This window comes from Megascapheus bottae, chromosome 10, assembly GCF_031878675.1.
Source record: "Megascapheus bottae isolate mThoBot1 chromosome 10, mThoBot2.hap1, whole genome shotgun sequence".
NCBI lineage: Eukaryota > Metazoa > Chordata > Mammalia > Rodentia > Geomyidae > Megascapheus > Megascapheus bottae.
In genome coordinates, this window is record NC_143518.1 from 26363035 (window position 1) to 26386811 (window position 23777).

Here is a 23777-nt window from a genome sequence, read left to right on the forward strand (position 1 = left end):
CGCTCCTTTCTCTCTTCTTACAGGTATCTCCCCCCTACTACATCCTCCTTTACTTTTTTGATGATTTTTTTCCTGGCTTTATCTTTATCATTCAAAGGGGTTTTGCCATGGTAATTCATATGTGCTTGTGTCATAATTTAGTCAGAGATAGCTTTGGCTGTTGGGTAAAAACAGACCATTGTGGAAATATGGATTCTGGCTGGGAGAGGATTATGTCACCCCAGTTAGAGATACGGTGGTGGGGAGGGGTAGTGGGTGGAGTGGAGTGGGAAAGGAAGAGGTCCTGTAGGAGGTTTCACCAGAGAATTCAAAAGCCCCCAATGAGTTGGAGCGATTTTTTTCTAAAATGTAATGATACCAGCGCCTGTTTCACATGGTTTCATATTATCCCAGCTCCTGCAGAATAAAGTTCAAAGTCCTGGACTTATAACACAAGTCTCTTCATGAAGTTTCCCACCATCAGAGTGTGTTTTGTTCATATCCATCACGTAGCATTGAGCTGTAGGCACTGGTTTAAGCTAATTAGATGGACAGATGGTAGCATAGAACAGAATTTGCTAATAGACAAAACTCCAAATAGTAATGAAACAAAACAATAAAATCCCCAAACCAAACCCCCCCCAATTTTTTTTGCTGCCTTCTAAATATGAGATAGTCTGTCAGTATTTTATTTCCTGTGGCTTCATTACAAGGCTAATTTGTTCTGATCTATGTATTTGACCTTTGTGAGATGCTCTGAAATCAATTGCCCACAAATCCAGCAACGTACTTGAATATTGAACAAACATTTCACCTTGGTTTGTTGAAGAATATTTTCTAGATGAGTCTCTGCCCATCTGCCTGAGACTAAATTGTCACCCCCTACCTCTGATGGTGGTTTTACCTGCAGTGAAGTGCTAGAGCTGGCCAATAATGAACTTGGACGTGTAGTCTAGCAAAATTCTTCCCAGGAACTTCCAGCCTAGCTTTTAGTTCTTTGTGTGTGTGGAGGGGTAGGGTGTGTGTATGTAAGGGGTAGGGTATATCTTCTCCCTTTCCACAAAGAATGTGCGAATGTGGTCAACGAAAAGGAAGAATCAAGTGCAGGACATCACTTGAACTTCAGCAAAAATGACACAAGGAAAGATACCACAGCAGGAGGTAGAGACAGATTTAGAGTACCAGGACTGTACTTCTACATGTTAGATTATTTGACTTTGCTTTCTTGGGACCATGTAGAAATGAAGTTTTTTATTGTCTGCAAAGAAAAGCACCATTTGTTGATTTTCTAGCTTTTAGAAGTCCTGAGGTAGAATGCCGTGGTTGCATGAGGTTGTGTCTTGTTGCTGTTTATCTTTTTTTTTTCTTTTCTCCCATCTTTTTGGAAGTGATTTAAGAAAATATCCTCTGTGCTTTCCAGCATGAATAAGTTTCATTACTTCTTTTTCAGTTTGTCTCCAGTTTCTGTTCATAATTCAGGCTTTTTATTTTTTGTCTATTGTTCCTTTTAGTCATCGTTGAAAATAGATGGAATAAATGCATATTTTAACACTCATTTCTAACTATTGAATATTGTGTAAGAGTTGGGAGCTATACACTGATTTTCTTTCAATGCGTTTTGTCTTCCCACTTTAATGTGCTGCTCAGGGAAATAACCTTTACAGAGTAGCTTAAAAGAAACTTGATTTCTAGTTTTTTCTTGTTTCATATTGTATCTAAGTTAATTTACAATTCAGACAGCAATTCAAATGAGTCAAAGAACCATGCAATTGAATTACAATGCAATTTGAATTACATCCAAATGAAAGCATTTGAAGAACAAATAGATAAGTGTTAACTTATAGTATTTACTCATCTATTTTCAAAAGAGACTAGCAATATGCTTTTCAAATGCAAGCCATAAATACTGAAATGAAGGTGTTGATTCACCTTATTTTATTTATATATCTTCCTGGTTATGTTTTTATGTGCTTTGCATATAAGGGTCAGTACTGGGTCTTGATCTCTAGGTTTTGTGTCCTTGTTCAGCTTTTTGTACTCATAGCTGGGCTGGAACTCTACCACTTGAGCCATGCCTTCAGTCTAGCTATTTTGTAGGTTAATTGTACATAGAGTCTTAAAGACTTTTCTTCTTGGGCTAGCTTTGAATCTCAATCCTCAGGTATCAATCTGCAGAGTGGCTTAGATTACAGGCATAAACCACTGGTGTCTGGCTTTAATTCACTTTTAACTGGCTGATAGTATGATTAAATTACTCTACATTTTCTACACACTCTTTTTTCTTTTGAATATTCATTTATTTTTGTGGAACAGAGTTTCGTACAGCATCTTATATGGCTAATAACCTCCAAACTTCTCCTTTTCTTCTTTAGCTATCTGCTGAATGTCCCATGTGAAGCTTAGAAATACAAAGTTCTTTCATAAACAGGCCTTGTCCAGGAGTGCCTTGTTGTCTTGTAGAGACACGGGGTTCATATTATGTGCTCAGTTATATATTTGAAGTTGACATAATTTTATCACCTCTTTTTTCATTGCTTATTTCAATGACAAAGGGTAAAGAAAGCCCGTTGGCAGAATATTTGTCGCTTTCTAGGTTCTGAGTCTAGCTAAGAAACTCAAAGAAGGAAAAATCTTTGAAGACTATTTGAATCTATGTATTTGTTCATTAACAGTAAAATTATGTATGAGGAAAATGTAAAGTTGGAGAGGAGGACAAAGAACAAATTTCTCTTCACAGTCTGTTTTGGTGTGCAGAAAATTAATTGTATATGTGTCTACTGAATTTTCCTGAAAAATACAATGGAGGAAAGATGTCAGTGTCATCCAATATGGCATCTGACTCATAGTAGGTACTTAGGAAGTCCTAGTTTATTTACTTTTAATGCAATGGGGCTGTCCAACTAGAATTTTCCTCTCCTGCACATGTTTTGTTTCTGGATCTAGAAGATGGGTTCAGGGTTTAGTTATGAAATACAGGTAAATACCATAGGACAGTCTTTTCCTTGTTTCTCTTATGATTTAAAACACCTTGAGGAAGAGATGTGTGAGCTCCTAAATCAATGAATCTGATCTCTATCTTTATCAAATGATCCACAAATTGGTGCCTACTCCAATGAGGTGTGTGTGTGTGTGTGTGTGTGTGTGTGTGTGTGTGTGTGTGTGTGTGTATGCATTCATGTGTGTATGCTAGGCTGGCCCTGGGCCTTGAACTCAGGGCCTAGGTGTGGTTCCTGAATTGTTTTTATTTTCCTCAAGGCTAGTGCTCTACCTCTTGAGCCACAGCTCCACATCAGGCTTTTTGGTTATTAATTAGAAACAAAGAGTCTCATGGCCTTTCCTGCCTGGGCTGGCTTCAAACTGTGATCCTCAGATCTGTGCCTCCTGAGTAGCTGGGATTACAGGCACGAGCCACCAGCGCCTGACAACAGCACCCTTTTATAACTGTCACTTCACAGTCACTCAAATCAGAACTGGAATGCCACAAAAACAACTCCCTGTTAGCCCAGAGGAAAAAAAAATAAAGAAAGAAAGTAAAGGGGAAATTCAGATTAGTCACAAAGAAGTTCCCCCGCCTGCCTTCAAAAGTTGCAGAGTTAAAACTGAGAGAGTCTGCTCTGCTCTTTCAATCGCCTTTTTGTCTTAGGTTCTGGAACCTGTGTCTACCTTCTGATTGCTGGACTTGTTTTGCCCTCATCTTGTCCTTCGTAGGGACAAGACTTCAGTCTTCACCCAGGTTCCCTTTGGCATCTTCCCTGCACCCAGATTGTGAAGATGGAAGGGGTTGAACCCCCGAACCAGAATGTGGGACATGTAGCAAGGTCAAGATTTAAATGGAACAAGATATGGCTGATGGCCTCTGGAATTCAGGGGCTGGGACTGCTTCTGTGCCTGCTTTACATTTGCCTGCACTCCAATACTTCTCAGGTAAGATGCACGTTGTGACACCTTCTCCCTTCTAGCTCCTGCCCACAGCCACTGTGACAGCTGCAGAGGGTCCCTAGGAAAGAATCCAATCCCGACATGGTTCAATCTCCTCCATCACCAAGTGATTATAAAGTGTGGTCACACATCCTTCTCACCCTACTTTCCTTCCTTCTTTTTAGCTGTGGTAGGGGAGGTGGCCAGAGGCACTGCCTCAGGCGTTTTCTCTTTTTTCTCTGCAATGCAAGAATCCTGGTGTTTCCTGATGAGTTGTCATTTTGAAGCTTTGAGTCACTGATGTACATGGCTGGTGCCTCTCTCCATTGTGGTAACAATGTGCCTGATCAGGAAATTAATATAAAAAAGAGAAGTAACAGACCAGTTCTGCTTTCCTATTATATAGACTTCACAGGGATTCAAAGAGATTTGTTATTTTTTGACCTCTTTATATCAACAGTATGTTCTTTTGAAACCGTCAACCTTGCATTTAAAGGAAAGTGATGCATCTATGTGTTTGCCTACATGCACACACATTTACCCAATAATTGAATCAGCTATCTTTCCCTCCACAAATACATTAAATGATCATCTTTTAGGATAGGCTTCCTCATTTTTCCATCTCTTTATTGTCATCCCATTTTTATACTCTCCCACCCTTCACCCTGTCCCGGCCCTCCAGACGTGGAGATGATCAAATCTTGAAGAACTGTTCTTCAAGACTTCAGGAGGTGATAGTAAAAGGGAAATAAGTCTGTAGTCTTCCCAGGTTCTTTCGCTGGGGACAATTCCTGATAATTTCTGTTTCTGTGGGCTGGTTGCTCTGACAAAGGCTTTCCCAATCAAGATCAGACAGTAGGAATTTATATTCTTAATGGTCATTTTAGAGATTTGCTAATTCAGATTAAATCAGGAAAAGGCAAATAGCCCAAGAAGATGCCTGGGCTTGTCTCTGCCGACAGGAAGTGGGGGTTTTCAGTGCAGAGGCTGGTGGGAGAATGTGTGGTTGCAAGAACTGAAGCACAGAGAGTACTCTTGTCCCCAAATTCCACAAGTGTGACCCCAGTGGCATTCAGGCCTGCAGACTAGTTAGCATGGCACACTGTCCTCTCCTCAGTGTTCTCCACCTTTACTCCTCTAGGCAAAACCCTCTGGGTAAAATGAAAATTGGTGCTTTGGGGAAGAGGGTGTGGAGGAAGAGTAATATCTCCATGGCAGACCGGAATTAGGCTCTTCGGAGAAGAAAGCAAATAGAGTAACCAAAAATAGCACAGCTGAATACATTTACCAGGTTTGGAAGCCCTCTGAGTGCTCTTCAAAGAACCACAGCACTACAAGTTTCCTTGCTCAGTAGGACGATAGAAACATAGGGCACACTACTCCTATCAGGACTAAAGCAATTGCACAAAGACACTGTGCAGGAGAAAGCCTGCTGGTGTCAAGGTCCCCTTGGACTATCAATACCCTGAGGCCAGTAAGAAAGAAAAAGTCTTTTCCACAAGTCACATTTCCCAGGAACTCTGTGACAGAGTTGAGGACTGATTTCCAGGATCTTAGCATTCAAAGCCTGCACAGTCATATGGGTGATAAGTTGCCTTCTGCATAGCTGAGCTGTTTGCTTAAGAAACAAGTTCCCAAACACCCTGGATACAGATACAGAAACTTTGGGGACTTAGATATTTGGAATCCTTCAGCTAACATTAAACTTTATTTTTTCTCTATGTTTAGCTAGGCTTTTTAGTGGATGCAGTTTCTTGTACTGTTCTAGGACCCAGATAGACCAGTGGACCCTTAGATGTAGAAAGGAGGCTTAGGTGATGTGTGTTTTCCTTTCAACCTGGTGAGAGAGTATTGGTGATAGCAGTGATAGTTTGTGTGTGTGTGTGTGTGTGTGTGTGTGTGTGTGTGTGTGTGTGTGTGTGTGAGAGAGAGAGAGAGAGAGAGAGAGAGAGAGAGAGAGAGAGAGAGAGAGAAGGAGAGAGAGCTATAGTTTTAAAGAGTCATTGACTGTAAAAGTATGAATAATGAATAGGGATAAAATAATTGATGGTGACAATATAATGAAGATACAGTGTGGCAGTCATGTTTATAGGTGGTAACATGCTCCTAACTTAATCAGTTAAATAGAATCTCTTCTGTTGTCAGAGATAGGCATAATAAAATATCTGCTTCATACTTTATTCTTTGGGTTTAGTATTAAGCCTTAGAGAGTGATTGCTTATATCCATGGCTCTGTGAGAAGGCATATATAGCTTCTACACTCTCGTTGCTGCTCAATTTTCCTTCATTCAAGTTGGTTTCGTAACTACTGTTTTCTCCTGTCTGGGTTAACCTTCATTCACATACATGAACAGTACAGGGTTTTGTTTGTGAGATGTTAGGAAAAATAGAATCCATGTTTTTCTCTGGGCCTTAATTTGTTCATTGGTAACAGGCGGAAGTTGGGTCAAAGAATCAATAAAATCTCTTCCAGCTCAATATCCTGAGTATGTATTTATATGTTTATAGAATGGACATGTGTATTTAAGAAATACAAAATGTAAGCTAACAGACTTCTTGTGCTGAAGAGTACAATTTCTTGGCTCTTAAGGAGGAACTGAGAGAAATAAAATTTGCACACATATAATGTCTATACTTCATTTGTATCCTTTTATCTAAATAACCTATTCTGAGTCAGCAAAAATACCTCCTTGAGGAAGAAGAAGGGAATCCCCTAAAGAATATCTGTAAGTTATAAAGTCAAATGCTTCTCTTAGCCAAACTATTTTTCCACACTATTTGGAACACTATTTTGGGGAACCTTTTAAAGTCTCAGGCTTGATCTTCCCTGAAACCTCAGTGGCAGAAAAGAGAAGACCTCCGAGGCAGAGCTTGTAAATTATACATGTGTGTCACAGGCTGTGTAATCAAGATTCAAAATCTTTAAAAGTAAATATTTTTAAGGGATAAGCCTTTTGCAAATTCCATTTCCAAAAGTTTAAATTCTTGCTTTGTTTGTACTGGGAAACAGGAAAATGAGGTAGTTGGAAAGTGAGTTTGCCACCAATGCTGTGTTAGGAGATCAAGAATTAGAACTTACAGTTTCTTGATGAACTTTCAGCCTATAACTTAAACTTTCTTTTTTTGCCAATCTTGGGGCTTGAACTCAGGACCTAAGCATTTTTTTTTGCTCAAGGCTAGTGCCCTACTACTTGAACCACAATTCCACTTCCAGCTCTATGTGGCCAATTGGAGATAAGAGTCTCATGGACTTTCCTGCTTGGCCTGTCTTTGAACCATGATCCTCAGATCTCAGCCTCCTGAGTAACTAGGATTATAGATGTGAGCCACTGAAGCCTGTTTTTTTTAATCATTTTTAAGAAGAGGAAGAGGAATTTGTCTGAAACACCATGTTTCAGATTAGCACATTTTAAATGTCTCTGGGTAATCAAACACATTTAAAAAATACTCTTGTTATGACAGACATGCAAATAAAGTAACTAAAAAAGCAAAATGATTCACTTTTCACAAGCAATTGGGATTTAAAAAGAAACTTTTGAAGTTTTTATTCATCATGAAGTATACTGATCTTAGGGGAGGTTTAGTGAAAGAAACAGAATCACTTGAGATTTCTTTGTTTTGTTTTTTATGCCAAGACTGGGACTTGAATTCAGGGTTCAGGTGCTTTCTTTTAGCTTTTCTGCTCAAGGCTAATACTCTACCACCTTCACTTCTGGCTTTTTGGTGGTTAACAGGAAATAAGAGCTTTATGGAATTTCCTTCCCAGGCTGGTTTTGAACTGTGATCCTCAGATCTCAGCCTCTTGAGTAGCTAGGATTGCAGATATGAGCCACCAACCCCTGGATCACTTGAGTTTTATGAAAGTTTTAGTCTTTTTACAGTTAAGAAAAGAGGAATCCTGAAAAGGTAGATGAATTGCTTAGGATCACCAAGCTAATCAATCTAAAAATTCTGACTGCTGTATCAAGGCTCTATTATGAAAGTGTTCTTACTTAAATTTACTCCATTAAGTGTTTCTGGTGCACTTCGAAGCTTCAGAGATACAAATCGCATTGGAGAGGTGTTCGAGTTCTTTGAAGTAATGGCTAAGGAGCAAGGTGGGACAAAGGAGTGACAGGTGCAGATATAATAAAGGGACATGGGAAGACGAGAAGGAACTACGAATTACCTTCTTTTCCGGGGAGACTGTAAAATGGAGGGAAGCAATCATTTTTCAGCTGCAATGGAAGGAAGACTTGGAGCTCCTTCCCAGACAGGAGAGATGGCCAGGGCTGGGGGTTGGAGTGGGGGTTGGGAAAGCAGAGGCTGGGCAGGTAGGAAGCATTCCAAGCAGGAAATATAAGTTGTTGTGCATGGCTGTAGTCTACAGGAGGGGAAGAGTAGCAGAAGGGGGAGTTGAATATCTAGATGGAGTGGATTGCTGAGGGTTTTATGAATTATGTTGGGAATATACTTCATTATTTTCTCCACAAAATAGCTGCAGGAACAATTTACCAAAATTATTACTACTCTCTTTTTCCTTTTTTATGTGGTTTATTGGTACATACAGAAATTAGCCTAATCTCATCCCACACTAGGGGGCGCCATAGTAAAACGAAACATCCTTGAGAACAAGACTACCTCTTCCTTCCTGAAGTGCTGAAATGATCAAGATTTCCTCAGCAGACAATATTGCTCACTAATTTACGCAGGTCTTATAGTGTCTAAAGGAGCAATTTAGATACATGTATGCTCTAACCCCCATCAATAAGACAGGATAGAACAATTTCAGTGGAGATGATGCTGGAAAATGTCACACATACACGTGAACATAGATGCAAGTACAGCCTTACATGTAGAACAGAAAGACTATTGGTGTAGACCCGGCAATAGGATCTTCCTATTCCTTTTTGCCGACCTCAGTTCCTAACTACTCATCCTGAGTAGGTCGGGTCTTCTTTGTTTAGGGCTGGGCACCTAGCCCATCTTCTGCTGCTTGTGTTAGTGTCCTTCATGTTTACGGAATCTGCAGCTTTCCTCTCATTCCAGGAATTTCCCATTCATAGAAAATGAGCATTGACTCTTTGGAGTCATGGGAGGGGGCAGAGCACTCTTCAATGAATGAGAGAAAACAATAACAATAGTAAGAAAAAAAAGCAACCCAAAACAAAAAACAAAACTAGTGAAGAAGGGTAGTTCCCTACAGTCACAGTGTTTCATCTGTGAAATTTGAAATAAGTGGTGGAGTTGAAGAGAAACGGAATTTTCCACTTTCCCATGTCTTGTATATGCTATGTGTAGTTATACCACACACACACACACACACACACACACACACACACACACACACACACACATACGAGTTAGGGTTTGAACTCAAGGACTTGTAATTGCTAGGCTCTTGGTCAAGCAATAACTGTATGCATTTTTGTACCATTTTCCTCTCTCTTCCTACACAGATACATGGTGAATATTGGTCCATCAATTTTAGAATTTGGGTTTCCTACCATAGTTGAGAAGTATGTGCTGGCATACCAGCTTTTTTTGTTGACATAGACCCTCCATGACTCTGTCTGGGCTGGCCTAGATCTGTGATCCCCTATCTGAGGCTGCAGGTAGCTAGGATGACAGGAATCAGATACCAGTGCCCACTTGTGGTTATGTATACTTCTTCCCCCCCTCCCCAGGCCTGGGTTTTGACCTCAGGGCTAGGCATTGTCCCTGAGCTGCTTTTGTTCAAGTCTAGCACTCTATCACTTAGCCACAGTACCACTCCTGGCTTTTTCTGTAATTGGAGATAAAAGTCTCATGGACTTTCCTGCCTAGGCTGGCTTTGAACTGTGATCCTCAGATCTCAGCCTCCTGATTAGCTAGGATTACGTGTATGAGCCATCGATGACTTGCTTAGTTATGTATACTTGTAATAGCCACATCTTTTCAATTTAAGGTGTTAAACATTGCAGTATCATGAGTAATACTCCACCAGAAACCAGAAGCCTCTGGCTAGTGCCAGGCTTTGAGCTTCACCACCCCGAATGAACTCACTGAATACAACTTTAATGATTTCCAAAGTTGAAAAATGATTGTTGGGCAGATCCAGGTAGAATAGAGCTTTGTAATGCTGAGAGCATCATGATTGCAAATTGTGAACATATCCCACTGCTACTGAAATATTTGCTTTGTCCAGCAAGTGCAATAACAATAAAGGTGTGTGTGCATAGGATCCTGATAATCTGAGAGCATATCATAGCAATCATAGTTGATCTCAGCTTCAGGGATTTGATTTCCCTATTGTAATGCTTGGGATTAAGCAAATATGTATTTTTGGGTACAGATATCGAATTAATAGCTCCTGGATGTATTAGAGAATAAAAGGAGAAAGGAGAGAATTTATGAGGTTATGAAGTGTTAATATGTTCAGTGTCTGGCTGAAAGTGGTTTAGAGAGCTAACATTACACATTGACCAGCTTGGTTCCATTTCCCTTCACTGGGATACATTTCATCCAATTCTCCAGTGATGTGGCTGTCAAATAGGGCAGAACTTTGGTCTACAAGAGACACAAGGTCTGGCTCACAAAACTGGGCTCCTTGGTAATATGCTGGCATAACTTTTTTTCTCCAGTAAGTAACTTATTATGAAATGCACCTTAGATAGGTGCATCAAGAATGTGTACATGCAACTAGCATTGATAATATATACTGTAACTATTTAAGAATGCATACTGACAGAAAGACTCAGCTTTGATTCTCCCTAAAAGCTGGTAAACAGAAGGCCCACAAGTATTGTATTGTGCGGGTGGGAGTTGAGTTTTGGAGTGAGTTTAAATGATGTACACTCAGGGCTTCCCAGCAGGCAGGTAGAGCAGGAATCCTGAAAGCCATTGAGACAAAAATTAGGATGGCAGTGACATCAAGATGGGAGTGGGATTAGAAATCTTATTGGGTTATAAAATAAAATAAATTATAAAGTATATATTTTACAGTTTTAGTGCTATAAAACACAGTTTGTGTTATTGTGTATGTTGGTCTTTGTTGGAGTCCTTAGTATTTTTAGCTTCCAGAGCCTTTAAAAGTATCAATCTGACTGTGTATTGTATATGATTAATGAGCTATTTTGTGTGTGGAGAGGTTGAGCAGTATCAATTTTTCAGTACAGCTTCTCTCCCTCTTTCCCTCCCTCTCCCCCATCCTCTTATCAATATGGGAGTTTGAACTCAGGGCTTTATGCTTACCTAGGTAAGTCCTTATCACTTGAGCTTATTAACTCCCCACACATAGATGGGATTGTACCCAGCTCATTTGTTCAGATGTAGTCTGGATAACGTTTTTCCTGGGTTGGCCTTTAGAAAGCAGCCCTTCCTTTTTCTTTCTCCCCAGGAGCTAGGATTATAAGTGCTGCACCTGGCTTTTGTCTTCGTTCACTATGGCCACGAAGGCCTCGGAAGATGACCTGACAGATTGTGTGTGCTGTATTACTCTGGGAAAATTAGAGGCATAGAGTCTTCATTAGATTTGTCTAGAAAGGATGGGGTTAGAAATAAAGTCAGGTTTAAGTTCTAGTTTTCTTTCTGTTGCCACAGCTTTTGAGCTTGAAGAATACTGGCCAGTTGTTTCAAAGTCTGTTTCCTTTTGTGACATCAAGTGCTTCTGAGGAATAATTGTAGAAAAGATTTCTGCTTTGTCACAGAAGAGCAGATATTTAACTCTCTTTATAGCTGTCTAGATAACAGGATCAATGAAGCCTCGGCTATCACAATTCCTTATAGGGCATTTTTATAAAACCATCAAGACATCCCTTATACAAGCTATTCATAAAGGGGGAAAGGCTTGCATTCCTTCTTCAATTTGTTTTTTTTTAAATACCATTTAGGAAAATATATTAAATGATTGCCCAGGCCTTTCTCATTTTGCCAGACACCTGTGTGATCAACTTGCATGTGACAGTGTGTGGACACCTGCACAACCATGCAGTAATTTTCTAAGGCTTCTGTAACATATGGTTATGAAGGAGTGGCTTAATACAGTAGGAAATTATCTTCCCGGTTCTGAAGGCTAGAGATTCAAAATCCAAGTGTTGGAATGGCCACACTCCCTCAGAAGGCTCAAGGGAAGAATTCTTCCTGGATGTTTTCTAGCCCTTGATGGCTCCTTTGTGTAGTTAGGCTTGAAGCTGTGTCATGCCAAAACCAACCCTCTTCTACACATTCTTCTCTGTGTGTCTCTCTGACCTGCCACTTTTCTTCTTTTAAAGATCCCAAGCATAATGGATTTAGGACTCACTCCAGTCCTGTTGATCTCAGAATAACAATTCAATGATCATGAATTCATGTATGCTTGGGGAGAATCACTCATTTGGTTTTCTGAATTTTCTTCCATGAATTAAGAGAAAAATTTTAAGGTGTTATTGTCATTGTCATTATCCTCACTCTCATGCTTCTGATTGCTATGGTTTTACCAATCATTGGTAGCATCAGAACACATGCTGAGGAGTACCAAGACTCAAACAAAGAAACCTAAGTGCTTCCCTGCACATACAAATACTAGGCACAATCTTGATGTCTCATTAAACATCATGAGGGATCATTTGAGTAAGAAGAGGTTTCTGCTTTTGTTATGGCAAAGGGGGTTTGAGTGTTGAAAAGTTCTGGGGTTCAAAAACAATCTTATTTTCAAGATTTCTTTTTTGACTACTATGATTCATCTAATTTCTGAACTGGAAGCTTCCTTGGACTTCATTCTAACTATTTTTCAATGAGGTTGCACATCGAAATGGAGACATTGAAAGTATATAGAAAGAATGTGTTCTAGACTGAGGGAAAAAAAAAATCCCAGGATCAGCTGGGTGCTGGTGGCTCACGTGTGTAATCCTGGTTACTCCGGAGGCTGAGATCTGAGGATTGCAGTTCAAAGCCAGCCTGAGAAGGAAAGTCCATGAAACTCTTATCTCCAATTAACCACAAAAAAACAAGAAATGGAGCAATAGAGTGTTAGCCTTGACCAAAAGAAGCTCAAAGACAGAACCCAATCCCTGAGTTCAAGCCCCTATGACTAGCACAACAAAAGAAAACAAAAGAAAATAAACAAAACAAAAAACACTTCCCTCATCCCCCAAAAATAAAAACCGAAAACAAAAATCAAACCAGGATTCCCCACTGCAAGTCCATTGTCAAGTTCACAGTGTTAGGTTGCTTTAAGGCAATAAATAACCCCTTCTTTTTATATAGCAAATGAGATGGTAAATTAGTGATGCCAAAAAAATAATGACTTTAATAGTTCTGCTACTGCCTTTGAATTCAAAGATGAACAGGCTAATTTCAAAAACCCTGAGCAATGAAAGCTGTTGAGTAGAGTCTGCATGGATATCACAGGATTTCATAGTCACTCATGTAGATCCAGCCTCGACTGAGAAGCTCAGTGCCAGTGGATTCAGCAAACATTCATTCACTGAGTGCCATTATGTTTGAGACATTGTGTAAAGAGCACATTTGGTTAATCAAATCATTTTGTAGGTGTGTTCATGTCACATGGAGGCATTTGGTTGATTTTGTTGTTTACCTGAATATTTAGGACTATTTTTACAAATCAGTCAATGGCAAATCATTAGGGACAATGAAACTATAGTTCATATTTTCTAAGATAGAGAAGAGGGCTGTCTCTGGGGGTAGATACAAATATCCATTGCTAAGTATAATAGACAAGAAGAGTGGAAATAGTGTAAACTTCTCTTTTGGTTGATTCAATCCCAGTGATTGAATCACTTCTCTTTTGGTTGATTCAGCTAAGTTTTGAAGCCATACGTGTTTGTCACCAAGAAATGTAACATCAGAGATACTTTTAAAAAATATGGAAAGCCGGGTTCAATGGCTCACACCTGTAATCCTAGCTACTCAGGAGGCTGAGATCTGAGGATCGAGATTCAAAGCCAGCCTGGGCAGAAAAGGACCTGACTCTTTTTTTTTATTAAATAATTTCTTTATTGTGATTAATAGAAGGGTTACATTATATTCACCAGATAGAAGGTGCATAACTTCACAAACATTGATACCCTTTCTCATGTCATGGTCCCCATTTCCCTCCCACCCTCCCCCCTGCTTATCTTGATTTTCCCCCTTCTCTATCCAATTTCAAATAACCAATTAAGCACATATAAAATATATCAGATAACAAGTTGAAAAATTGTAACAATATGAGATAACCAAGGGATGGCAAAAGAGATGAGCGATAGCATAGTGCATTAAGGACAACTGACTCTTATCTCTAACCTCTAGAAAACAGGAAGTGGGGCTTGGCTCAAAGGTAGGGCGGTAGCCTTGAGCTGAAGAGCTCAGGGAACAGCACCCAGGCAGAGTTCAAGCCCCATGACTCACCAAACAAACAAACAAACAAACAAAAACATGGAAAATCTCTTGTCAGAACAATCAACTTTTGCCCTATCATTCTAAGTCTTTCTCTGGGTGGGGTTCTATTGTGGGGGGGTGGGCATCTGTTTGTAACAAGGTCATTTTTGCAGAGAACATGCTACTGTGGTATATATTCTATCAGTCTACTGCAATGGGAACATGTGGAAAATTCCACTTTTCTCTCTTGAGGTGTTTGTCCTCCACTGACTCACACCTCACCCACTTTCTCCCCCAGGTCTTTCATATTGTGGCCTGGTATTGAGAGAGGAAGGACATGGCTCATATAGTGAATGTAGAGCCTACTTCCTGGTTTCATAGTTGATGAGTTCCATTTGCTTCTGCCACAGATAACCGCTTGCTACCCAGACAAATGTCAAATGAGTAAAAAGTTAACAGGCCCATGACACATCCCACCGAGTCTGAATTGGAGGGTCACACTGTCCAAAGACAAGCTCTTGACATAACTATTGTGTTCTTAGGAACCTGACACAGGCTGCCAGATAATTGCCATGCCTTGAACTGTTTCATCTACAGTCCTGGACAGCCCAGTGCTCAAGCATTGATTGACCAGGAAATGATCTAATTCAGCCTCTTCTTTGAACCTGCTTGAAGTATACATTGTGTTTGTTCCTGCTGCCTCTTGCCAATAAAGTTGGTACCTAAACAGACCCCAAACTGAACTACACAGGACAGTGTTGAAAAACCTTGCTTAGGGGAATATATAGCTTTTTTTGAAACATATTCGACGATTTTGACAACAACCTCCAAACTTAAGTCATATCATTCAGTACTGATGATAGTAATAGTTGCAATTAATGTTGAGCCTCCAGAAAAATGTTTCTAGAATTTCTTCATTCTTAAGGTATTATAGATAAAAAGAGGAGATATATTATACATTTGTGTTTCAAACGTTTAGATTAATACCTTTTACTTCTCCGTAAATTGTTACCAGTATGAATTTTCCTGTTTGTAAAACATAGAGAATTATTATTTTTACTTCACTGGGCTATTTTGAGTGGCAAAAAATAGAATGAATTTGGAGGATTTCTTTTTCTTGAATGTACAAAGTATGGTCTCCTTTTTAGATTTTTCTGTCAGCTAACTACATCTTGGTCCTTGATCCTTTTGCTACCAAAGCCTGTTTGTTTTTTTAATTTATTTTTTCCACTTTATGGAACTTCCTGTCTTATACTGTTAGTATTTCATAAAGGTTTAATAAAGGGCGGGTTTTTTTTCTGCCTGGAATACAAGTCCACAAAACAAGCACTCTGTGTTCTCAGAATATAAGGCCTACTACAGAGTGGCACTTAATAATTTTGATGCCGATAACCAAATATCCAGATAATAGGGCAATCACATTATTTTTCAATGGCTGAAGAATTCTTTCAGTGGACTTTTCTATATGAGGCTTGTTGAAGATACAGTTTGTGGATAAAGTTCCTACCTTCAAAAGTATAGTTTAGTGTCTGAACTTTAAAAAATTATGAACCTGGGCCAGGACTTTGGTCTAGTGGTAGAGTGCTTGCCTAGCATATATGAAGACCCCAGTTCGATTCCTCGGTACCACATACACAGAAAAAGTTTTAAGGGGTGCTGTAGAGCTCTAGCCTTGCGAAAGCCCAAGGAAGGACAACGAGCAGGCCCAGAGTTCAAGCCTCAGGACTAGCAAAAAAATTGTGAACCTTGGAAGGCTGGTAGAAATGCCACTCAGAGCTTTCAAATCAAGATTGTTTTGGTAAACTGTCCATTTGTATTAAAAATAATTTTGGGCCTGCACAGGAGCAGTCCTTGAACTCAGGGCCTGGGCATTGTCTCTGAGCTTTTATTTTGCTCAATACTAGTACCACTTGAGGCACAGCTCCATTTCTGGCTTTTTTGGTGCTTCATAGGAGAAAAGAATCTCATGGACTTCCCTGGCTAATTTGGCTTTGTAGTCTTCGTTATCTTAGCCTCCTGAGAAGCCAGGATTACAAGTGTGAGCTAGAGACACCCTGCTTGTATTTAAATGTTCCTTTTATCAGCAGAAAGTGGGTGAAAAAGCACAGCAATAGGGCCCATCAGGCACACAAGACATTGATGAAAGTGAAGTAAGCAACTCAAGGGCAGTGAGGGGAGGGAGAGAATGGGAGAGAAAGAGGGAACAGCTGATACTAAGCAACAGGAAAGAAAGGTACACACCTCTTGATCAGGAAGAAATAATCTTATCATTATTGTTTGAAGAGTTAAACTTTTTTTTCCTGCTATACTTGAAGTCTTCAAATATTTTGTTATTCATAAGCTTTGTAAATCAGAATGGTGATCCTTATCAGTGTGAATGTAAAAATGATTCTGAATGTAATTACTCAATAAAGAAAAAAATTTTTCCTTTTAACTTTTTAACAAAATGTCTGTGTAATTCTAAGGCCCATTAACACTTAATCATCACAGGCTGGCAGGCTTTCCATTGGGTTATCAGCTGTGCTGAGATAATGATACATGCATTTGTTCAGTCAGAAGGTCAAAGAGTTCATATATTTGCCATGTAGGTCCTGGGTTAATTTGCTGTTTTTTTACATTTTTCCCCATTTTTTCATTTATGGAAGCACTGAAACCTAGTGAGAAAGCTTGGCTTCTGAGTTTTCCCTGGGTGCTCTCAGGATGGGCTCACTGCTAGTCTGAGAACTTCTCTTCTCCAACTCTGGTATTGAAGTAGATAAAGGGACACAAGGTAGGACATATTAATATAATCTTCATAGCAGTGTCTCCTTACTTTATATTTTTGTATGAGGAGGAAAAATTTGTTGTGTGGTACAATAAATGTTTTCCTACAATTGGAGAGCAAAAGTAGAAGCTCTTAACTTCTGTGACAACTTTAATTTCATTTGTAAAATAAAATCTTCCACTAGAAGATTATTTCTTTGACTTTTCTGTGCTTCTGAGACTAGGCTAGACTTCAGTTCTGGTTGGTATAGGAATCTAAAATTCATCTTTGAAGATGTTTCGCCTTTCAGATTAAAGAAGCTTTATTCTGCAGGCTATGCTCACGTGGAAGCCCTTTGATATTTTTTATTTTCTCTTACTATCTGAGGAAGCTATGGGAATTTTTCTTTCCTTTGATATTTAAAACAGTATGTATATGTGGGTTCAGGAATATTTTTTCTGGCAGTTTCCAGTTCTGGTACTATTTCTCTGGGCAACAGGAAAACAAGGAATTGATATGATGACTTTTTTCTCTTATTTATTTCTCTTTTATTTATTTATTTATCCTATAGAATAAATGATAAACATGGCATGACTCTTATCTTGGGCATGCATCTAAGAATACTGCCTGGTATTGATCAATTTGCAATATCGCATGCCACATATGTACCATTCACATATCAGATTACCTTCTTTCACATAGCAGTACAAATCTAAGACTCCTCTGTATCTTTTTTTTTTTGCCAGGCCTGGGCTTGAGCTCAGGGTCTGAGCGCTGTCCTTGGACTTTCTCAAGGCTAGAGCTCTACCACTTGAGCCTCAGCACCACTTCTGGCTTTTTTTCTATGTATGTGGTACTGAGGAATTGAACCCGGGTCCTCGTGCGTGCTAGGCAAGCACTCTACCACTAGGCCAAACTCCCAGCCCTCCTCTGTATCTTTTAGTGGTTGAAAATTCATTTCATTTTAGTTCTGAAAATAATGTTCTACTTTATGGCTGTACCACAGATTTTGGCACCACAGATTTTGGTAATTATGATCAAAGCTTCTAAAAACCGCTGTGTGGGCAGGGTGTAAATATTTGGTATGGGAATGCAAATAACAAACATCAAAGATTTATTTTAGGCTTAGAAGTATAAAATTTGGATTGATGAGAGTCAGATGGGAGACCATTCTTGGGAGAGACATAAAAAAAAACAAGCATTTTTCAAATGGTAACTGTGTGCCACACGTAATGCTGGGTGATTTCAGTTATCCTGCACACACACACACACACACACACACATTTTCTAATTCACAAAACTAGAAGTCACAATTTGAACAAATTCTGACTCCACAGCCTATGCTCTCTGTGTTGCCCTACCATAAGAGCAAAGAGATTGGAGCAAACAATTGCTTGGCCTTAAGACACAGAAAGGATAGGTGACAATAAGTTTGATGATGAGCAAGTTGGAGTTAGGTCAAGGAGACCTTGCTTTGAATATTGGTGTGAATATTTCCTGCCCAGGCTGACTTTGAACCACAGTCCTCATATCTCAACCTCCTGAGTAGCTGTGATTACAGATGAGAGCCACAGGCATCTGGCTGAGAGATTTTCTTACAAAGCACGGTCTTCACCACAAAGAACATTTAATTAATGCAACCTCACGAGCAGTTCCCAAAGGGGAGGGAGCTAAATCTCCTATTTCTACTCAAGTCAACACTTGTGGACACATGCTGATTGCAGTGATCTAATACTGCTTATCACCTCAACCACTGGCAGAGCTTAGATGAGCTCTCTTTTCTTCCTACTCAGCTTGTTGGTTTTAGAAGGGTAAGGGTTGAGATCATATTTAGAAGGGAAGTTGGGGATTCCTGCTGAGTGTGAGAAGGTGCAGTGGAATCCACTTAGTCCTCCAGCAGTGTAGGAAGCAGGGATTCCACTGCCCAGGGCATGAAAACAATTCTCTTCTACAGCTTCAGATGGGATATCCTGCCAAAAATAACATGGGGGAGAACAAGAACAGTTGGCAGACACAGTAAGCATTCGTTTTAGTTTTTTTCTATATCTTTTAAAATTTTTTGTAGAAAATATAGAATTCCACTCAAACTAACCAAATCCACACAAGCTTTGAGCTCTGAGAACTTGAAGTTTTTTTTTTAATGGCATACAATTAAAGAAAAAAAAAACCAACCCAATAAACAACAAACACCAACCTAACCCAATCAACCACCCACCCAACCACAGTCAATATCAGCAAACCCCAAAAGTTGACCAGGAGCTGGGCGCGGTGGCTCAGGCCTGACATCCTAGCTATTCAGGAGGCTGAGATTTGAGGATCGCGATTCAAAGCCAGCTCAGACCCTGGAAAGTCTGTGAAACTCTTATTTCGAATTAACCATCAGAAAACCAGATGTGTTGCTGTGGCTCAAGGGGTAGGGTAGTGTAATACCTTGAGCTGAAGCACTCAGGGAGAGTACCCAGGCCCAGAGTTCAAATAACAATAATAATAATAATAAAAAGGTTTTGACCAGGAAAAAGTAAGGGCTCTTGTTACTCTTGACCTTCTAAGTCCTTTCTCCATAGGTTAAGATCTGCAAACGGGTTCTTTGGTATTCTTTTAGATATATCTATTGCTCATAGAAATGTCTCTTTTTCCTTTCTTCCATTTTCTCTATTCTTTATTTTTTTCATATAATACACCTTCTGAATTCTCTCCCATTTGGGCTTTCTTTTAAAAAAGTATTACATTACTATGGGCATTAAATCTATTAAGCTTCCTCTGTTAAATGGTTAGGGTTTTTTTCTTGCTACTAAGGATTAAGTTGCTTCAAGTTAGTTTTGCCAAGCTGCTGAAGAGAAGGGAGTGATCCAATGTTCAAAAATAACAAAGGAGCAACAAGCTGTATTCAAATATCTTGAACCCTGAAGGATTATAACATTGTATTGTTTGAGTTCTCTTAGAACAGGATGCTCCTACTTTCCTTATGCATTCTCTGTGTCACAATATGTTCTGGGCATCTGTGATCTTCAGGACTTGGTTGTTAACAGATTCCTCTGTGGAAGAATATCTATGCATGAGTTCCTTAACAAATGGACTGTTAGGTGCACTGCTACCTAAAATGGGAAATTGAGGCTATGTTGTTTAAAACAAGAGTTTGACAGAAATGAAGAGAGACCTCAGATGATTGTATGAAAGATAAGATTAATTGTAACCAGCATAAAGGGGATCCAAGTAGGGAAAGAGGAAGTAAAACTATCCCTCTTTGCAGATGACATGATTCTGTATTTAAAGAATCCTATAGACTCTACTCCCAAGCTCCTTGAGCTGATTCAAAACTTTAGAAGGGTAGCAGGCTATAAAATTAACCCTCAAAAATCAACTGCCTTCCTCTACGCCAACAGTGAGAGGAACGAGGCAACAATCAGGAAAGCAACTCCTTTCTCAATAGCCTCAAAGAAAATAAAGTACCTAGGAATTAGCTTAACTACTAATGTAAAGGACCTTTTTGATGAAAACTTTAAAACTCTGAAAAAGGAAATTAAAGCAGAACTAAGGAAATGGAAAAATCTCCCATGCTCCTGGATTGGAAGAATCAACATGGTGAAAATGACAATCTTGCCAAGGGCTATCTACAAATTCAACGCAATACCCATCAATATCCCAATGTCATTCTTTAAAGAAATAGAAGAGGCAATCCAAAATTTCATATGGAATAATAAAAGACCCCATATAGCAAAAACACTTCTTAGCAAAAAGAACAGTGCAGGAGGAATTTCAATATCAAACTCTAGACTCTATTACAGAGCTATAATCATCAAAACAGCTTGGTACTGGCACAAGAACAGGCCTGAAGACCAATGGAATAGAACTGAGGACCCAGATATTAAACCACAGACCTATGGCCACCTAATCTTTGACAAGGGAGCCAAAAAATAGAATGGAAGAAAGATAGCCTCTTCAACAAGTGATGCTGGCAGAACTGGTTAAGCACCTGCAGAAAACTAAAGTTGGATCCTTCTTTGTCACCCTGCACTAGAATTAACTCCAAATGGATCAAAGACCTGGAGGTAAAAGCTGACACACTGAAAACTTTACAAGAAGGAATAGGAGATACACTAGGCTTCCTTGGCACAGGTTGAAACTTTCTTAATAAGGACCAAGAATCACAACAAATCAGAGAAAGGCTAGATAAGTGGGACTGTATTAAACTGCAGAGCTTCTGTATGGCAAAGGACATAGCTAGTAAATTAATTAGGAGGCCTACAGAATGGGAGAAGATCTTCACCAACCATACAGCAGACAAAGGCCTCATATGTAAAATATATCAACAGCTCAAAAAATTGAATCACTCCAAAACTAATCTCCAAAGTAACAACCATCCCATTAAAAGATGGGCCAAAGACTTAAAGAGAGTCTTCTCTGAAGAAGAAACAAAAATGGCCTATAGACACATGAAGAAATGCTCGACATCTCTGGTCATAAAAGAAATGCAAACCAAAACAACTCTAAGATTCCACCTCACTCCAGTTAGAATGGCCAGGATCAGGAAGACGAATAACAACAGATGCTGGAGGGGATGTGGCCAGGAGGGATCACTACTACACTGTTGGTGGGAGTGCAAACTCATTCAACCACTATGGAAAGCAGTATGACAGTGCCTCAAAAGACTAAACATAGAACTCCCCTATGACCCAGCAATTCCACTACTTGGCATTTACCCCAACCATCCAGAAACTAGGGCATACTAAATCCACTAGCACAACAATGTTCCTTGCAGCACTATTCACCATAGCAAAGATATGGAACCAACCTAGATGTCCCTCAGTTGATGAATGGATCAACAAGATGTGGTATTTATACACAATGGAATTCTGTGCTGCTGTCAGAAAGAATGACATTGCCCCATTTGTTAGGAAATGGAAAGACTTGGAAAAAATCATATTAAGTGAAGTAAGCCAGACTCAGAGGTTTCCCTCATTTGTCATAACCAGTAGAAACCTTGGGCTCTACTAGCAGAGATTTGCAATAGAGCAAAACCTTGATACATAAGGCCATATAGTATGAAGCTAATTGAAAGGACCTCCAGGATACTGAAACAAAAGCCATATAATGAATGATTGTTGTCCTTAATGTACTATGTTATCTCTCATCTCTTTTGCTGTCCCTTGGTTATCTCATATTGTTACAGTATCTCACTTTGTTATCTGATATATTGGATATATTTGTATTTGGTTATTTGAAATTGGAAAGGGAAGGGGGAAAACCAAGATGGGGAGTTGGGGGGGAGGGTAATGGGTACCAAGACATGTGAAAGGGTATCAATGTATGTGAATTAATGCACCTTCTATCTGGCAAATATCATGTAACCCTTTTATTAATTACAATGAAAATATTAAAAAAAGAATAATTGTAACCTTAAGGGATGTTACACAGAAAGGCAAGAGAATAGGAAAGAAGTCTGAGTATAGTCCCTACAGAAGGAGATGTCTTTTATCACATATTTTCCTCTACAGGCTGCTATATTTCTGCTCCATTAGATATGACTGGACAATTTCATTTACTCGTCTTTTTATTTTTTTCTGAAGTGATATCCTTTCTCCTCCCTTAGGTGGAATCTCCTCCGCTTCAAAGTATTGATGTAGATCTTATTGGTAAGTATTATCAAAATTTAATTAATTTTTTCTCATGCCCTGGGAGCTCCTGTTTTGCTTTTCCTGATCAAGGTTAGAACTCTACAATTTGAGCCACTCCTCCATTTACAGCTTTTTTCTTTTGTAAGAGTCACATAATATTGTCTGCCTGGGCTGGCTTTAAACTAGGATTTTGAAACATAGGCTCCGGGGTAGCTAGGATTACAGACATGAGTCAGAGTGCCTGGCCTGGTTCATACACTTTTTAGAAGAATCATTGCTAAAGTGTCTTAATTTCATTTTATAGCACAGGGGGCAGCATTAAATTCTAGAGATGTCGAAACTTGAATGCTATTTTCACTAAGGACAAAGAGGGTACATAAAGAACCAAAGGAGAATAAAGAGTAACCCCCAGTGGATACTTATCTGTACTTTAGGTACCTCCCTTCATTCTCCTAGGAACTCTTTGAGTAGGAATTATGCTTATTTTCTCAGCCAAGGAGACTAAACTTTACTTATTTTTTACAAGTCCATAAGTCTATAGTACACATTGTTTGCTAATTGTACTCTGGAATGAGATTCTATCTTGGAGTTGAGGAAGCTCTAGCTGTATAGAAAAAGTTAGTACTTGGATTATCAGGGGAGTGTCTTTTGAATCTGTCATTACAGCCAACCATTAGTGGTTTCTATATGAATATTCATGTATTCTGAGCCTGAAGGAAAGTACATTTTGTCTTCTTTCAGTGGTGTTTGCTTTCACTGTAAAGTCTGCCCTCTGGGCTTGGTTCAAAGCAAGAATCACTGAATTGTGGCCAGCAGCCAGTATCTGTTCTTGCTCATTACCAAGGGAAGGGAGACAGATTAAAATTTTAAGATGTGGATGCTTGCTATTCAGGCTGATTTAGAAATAAAAGAAATTGAGACTTTGGGGGCTTGCACTTGGATTGGCCCTGTACAAAGCTGCCAAATCTACCATTGCTCTTCCTCTTTTTCCTCTTTCTTCTCCTCTTCCTTCCTCCTCCTCTTTTTCTTTGTCCCTCAACAGTAATTCTTTCACCTACCAGGAAAAAGGAAGAGCAGGAGGTAGAAGGGAAAAGCAAATGTGTGTCTTTGAGTTCGTTCCATCCAAGGTGACTGAACCCACTTTGATTCCACAATTACCTAGCACTCCAGTGCACTGACACCAGTAGTAAATGCTGGCAGCATGC

At 39.4% G+C, this 23777-nt stretch overlaps 1 protein-coding gene across 3 annotated transcripts in view; it reads left to right on the plus strand.

Annotated features, from left to right (window-relative positions):
• Tnfsf4 (TNF superfamily member 4) overlaps positions 1–23777 on the plus strand; it is a 95913-nt gene that overhangs the window by 68823 nt on the left and 3313 nt on the right. For 2 of the 3 annotated variants that reach the window (XM_090339774.1, XM_090339773.1), the window contains 2 exons: positions 3688–3903; positions 22548–22590. In XM_090339774.1, the coding sequence (XP_090195900.1) occupies positions 3751–3903; positions 22548–22590 (196 nt within the window). In that variant the 5' untranslated portion in view covers positions 3688–3750. The remainder of the gene's footprint in view (positions 1–3687; positions 3904–22547; positions 22591–23777) is intronic. The other variant, XM_090339775.1, reaches the window with a different exon arrangement.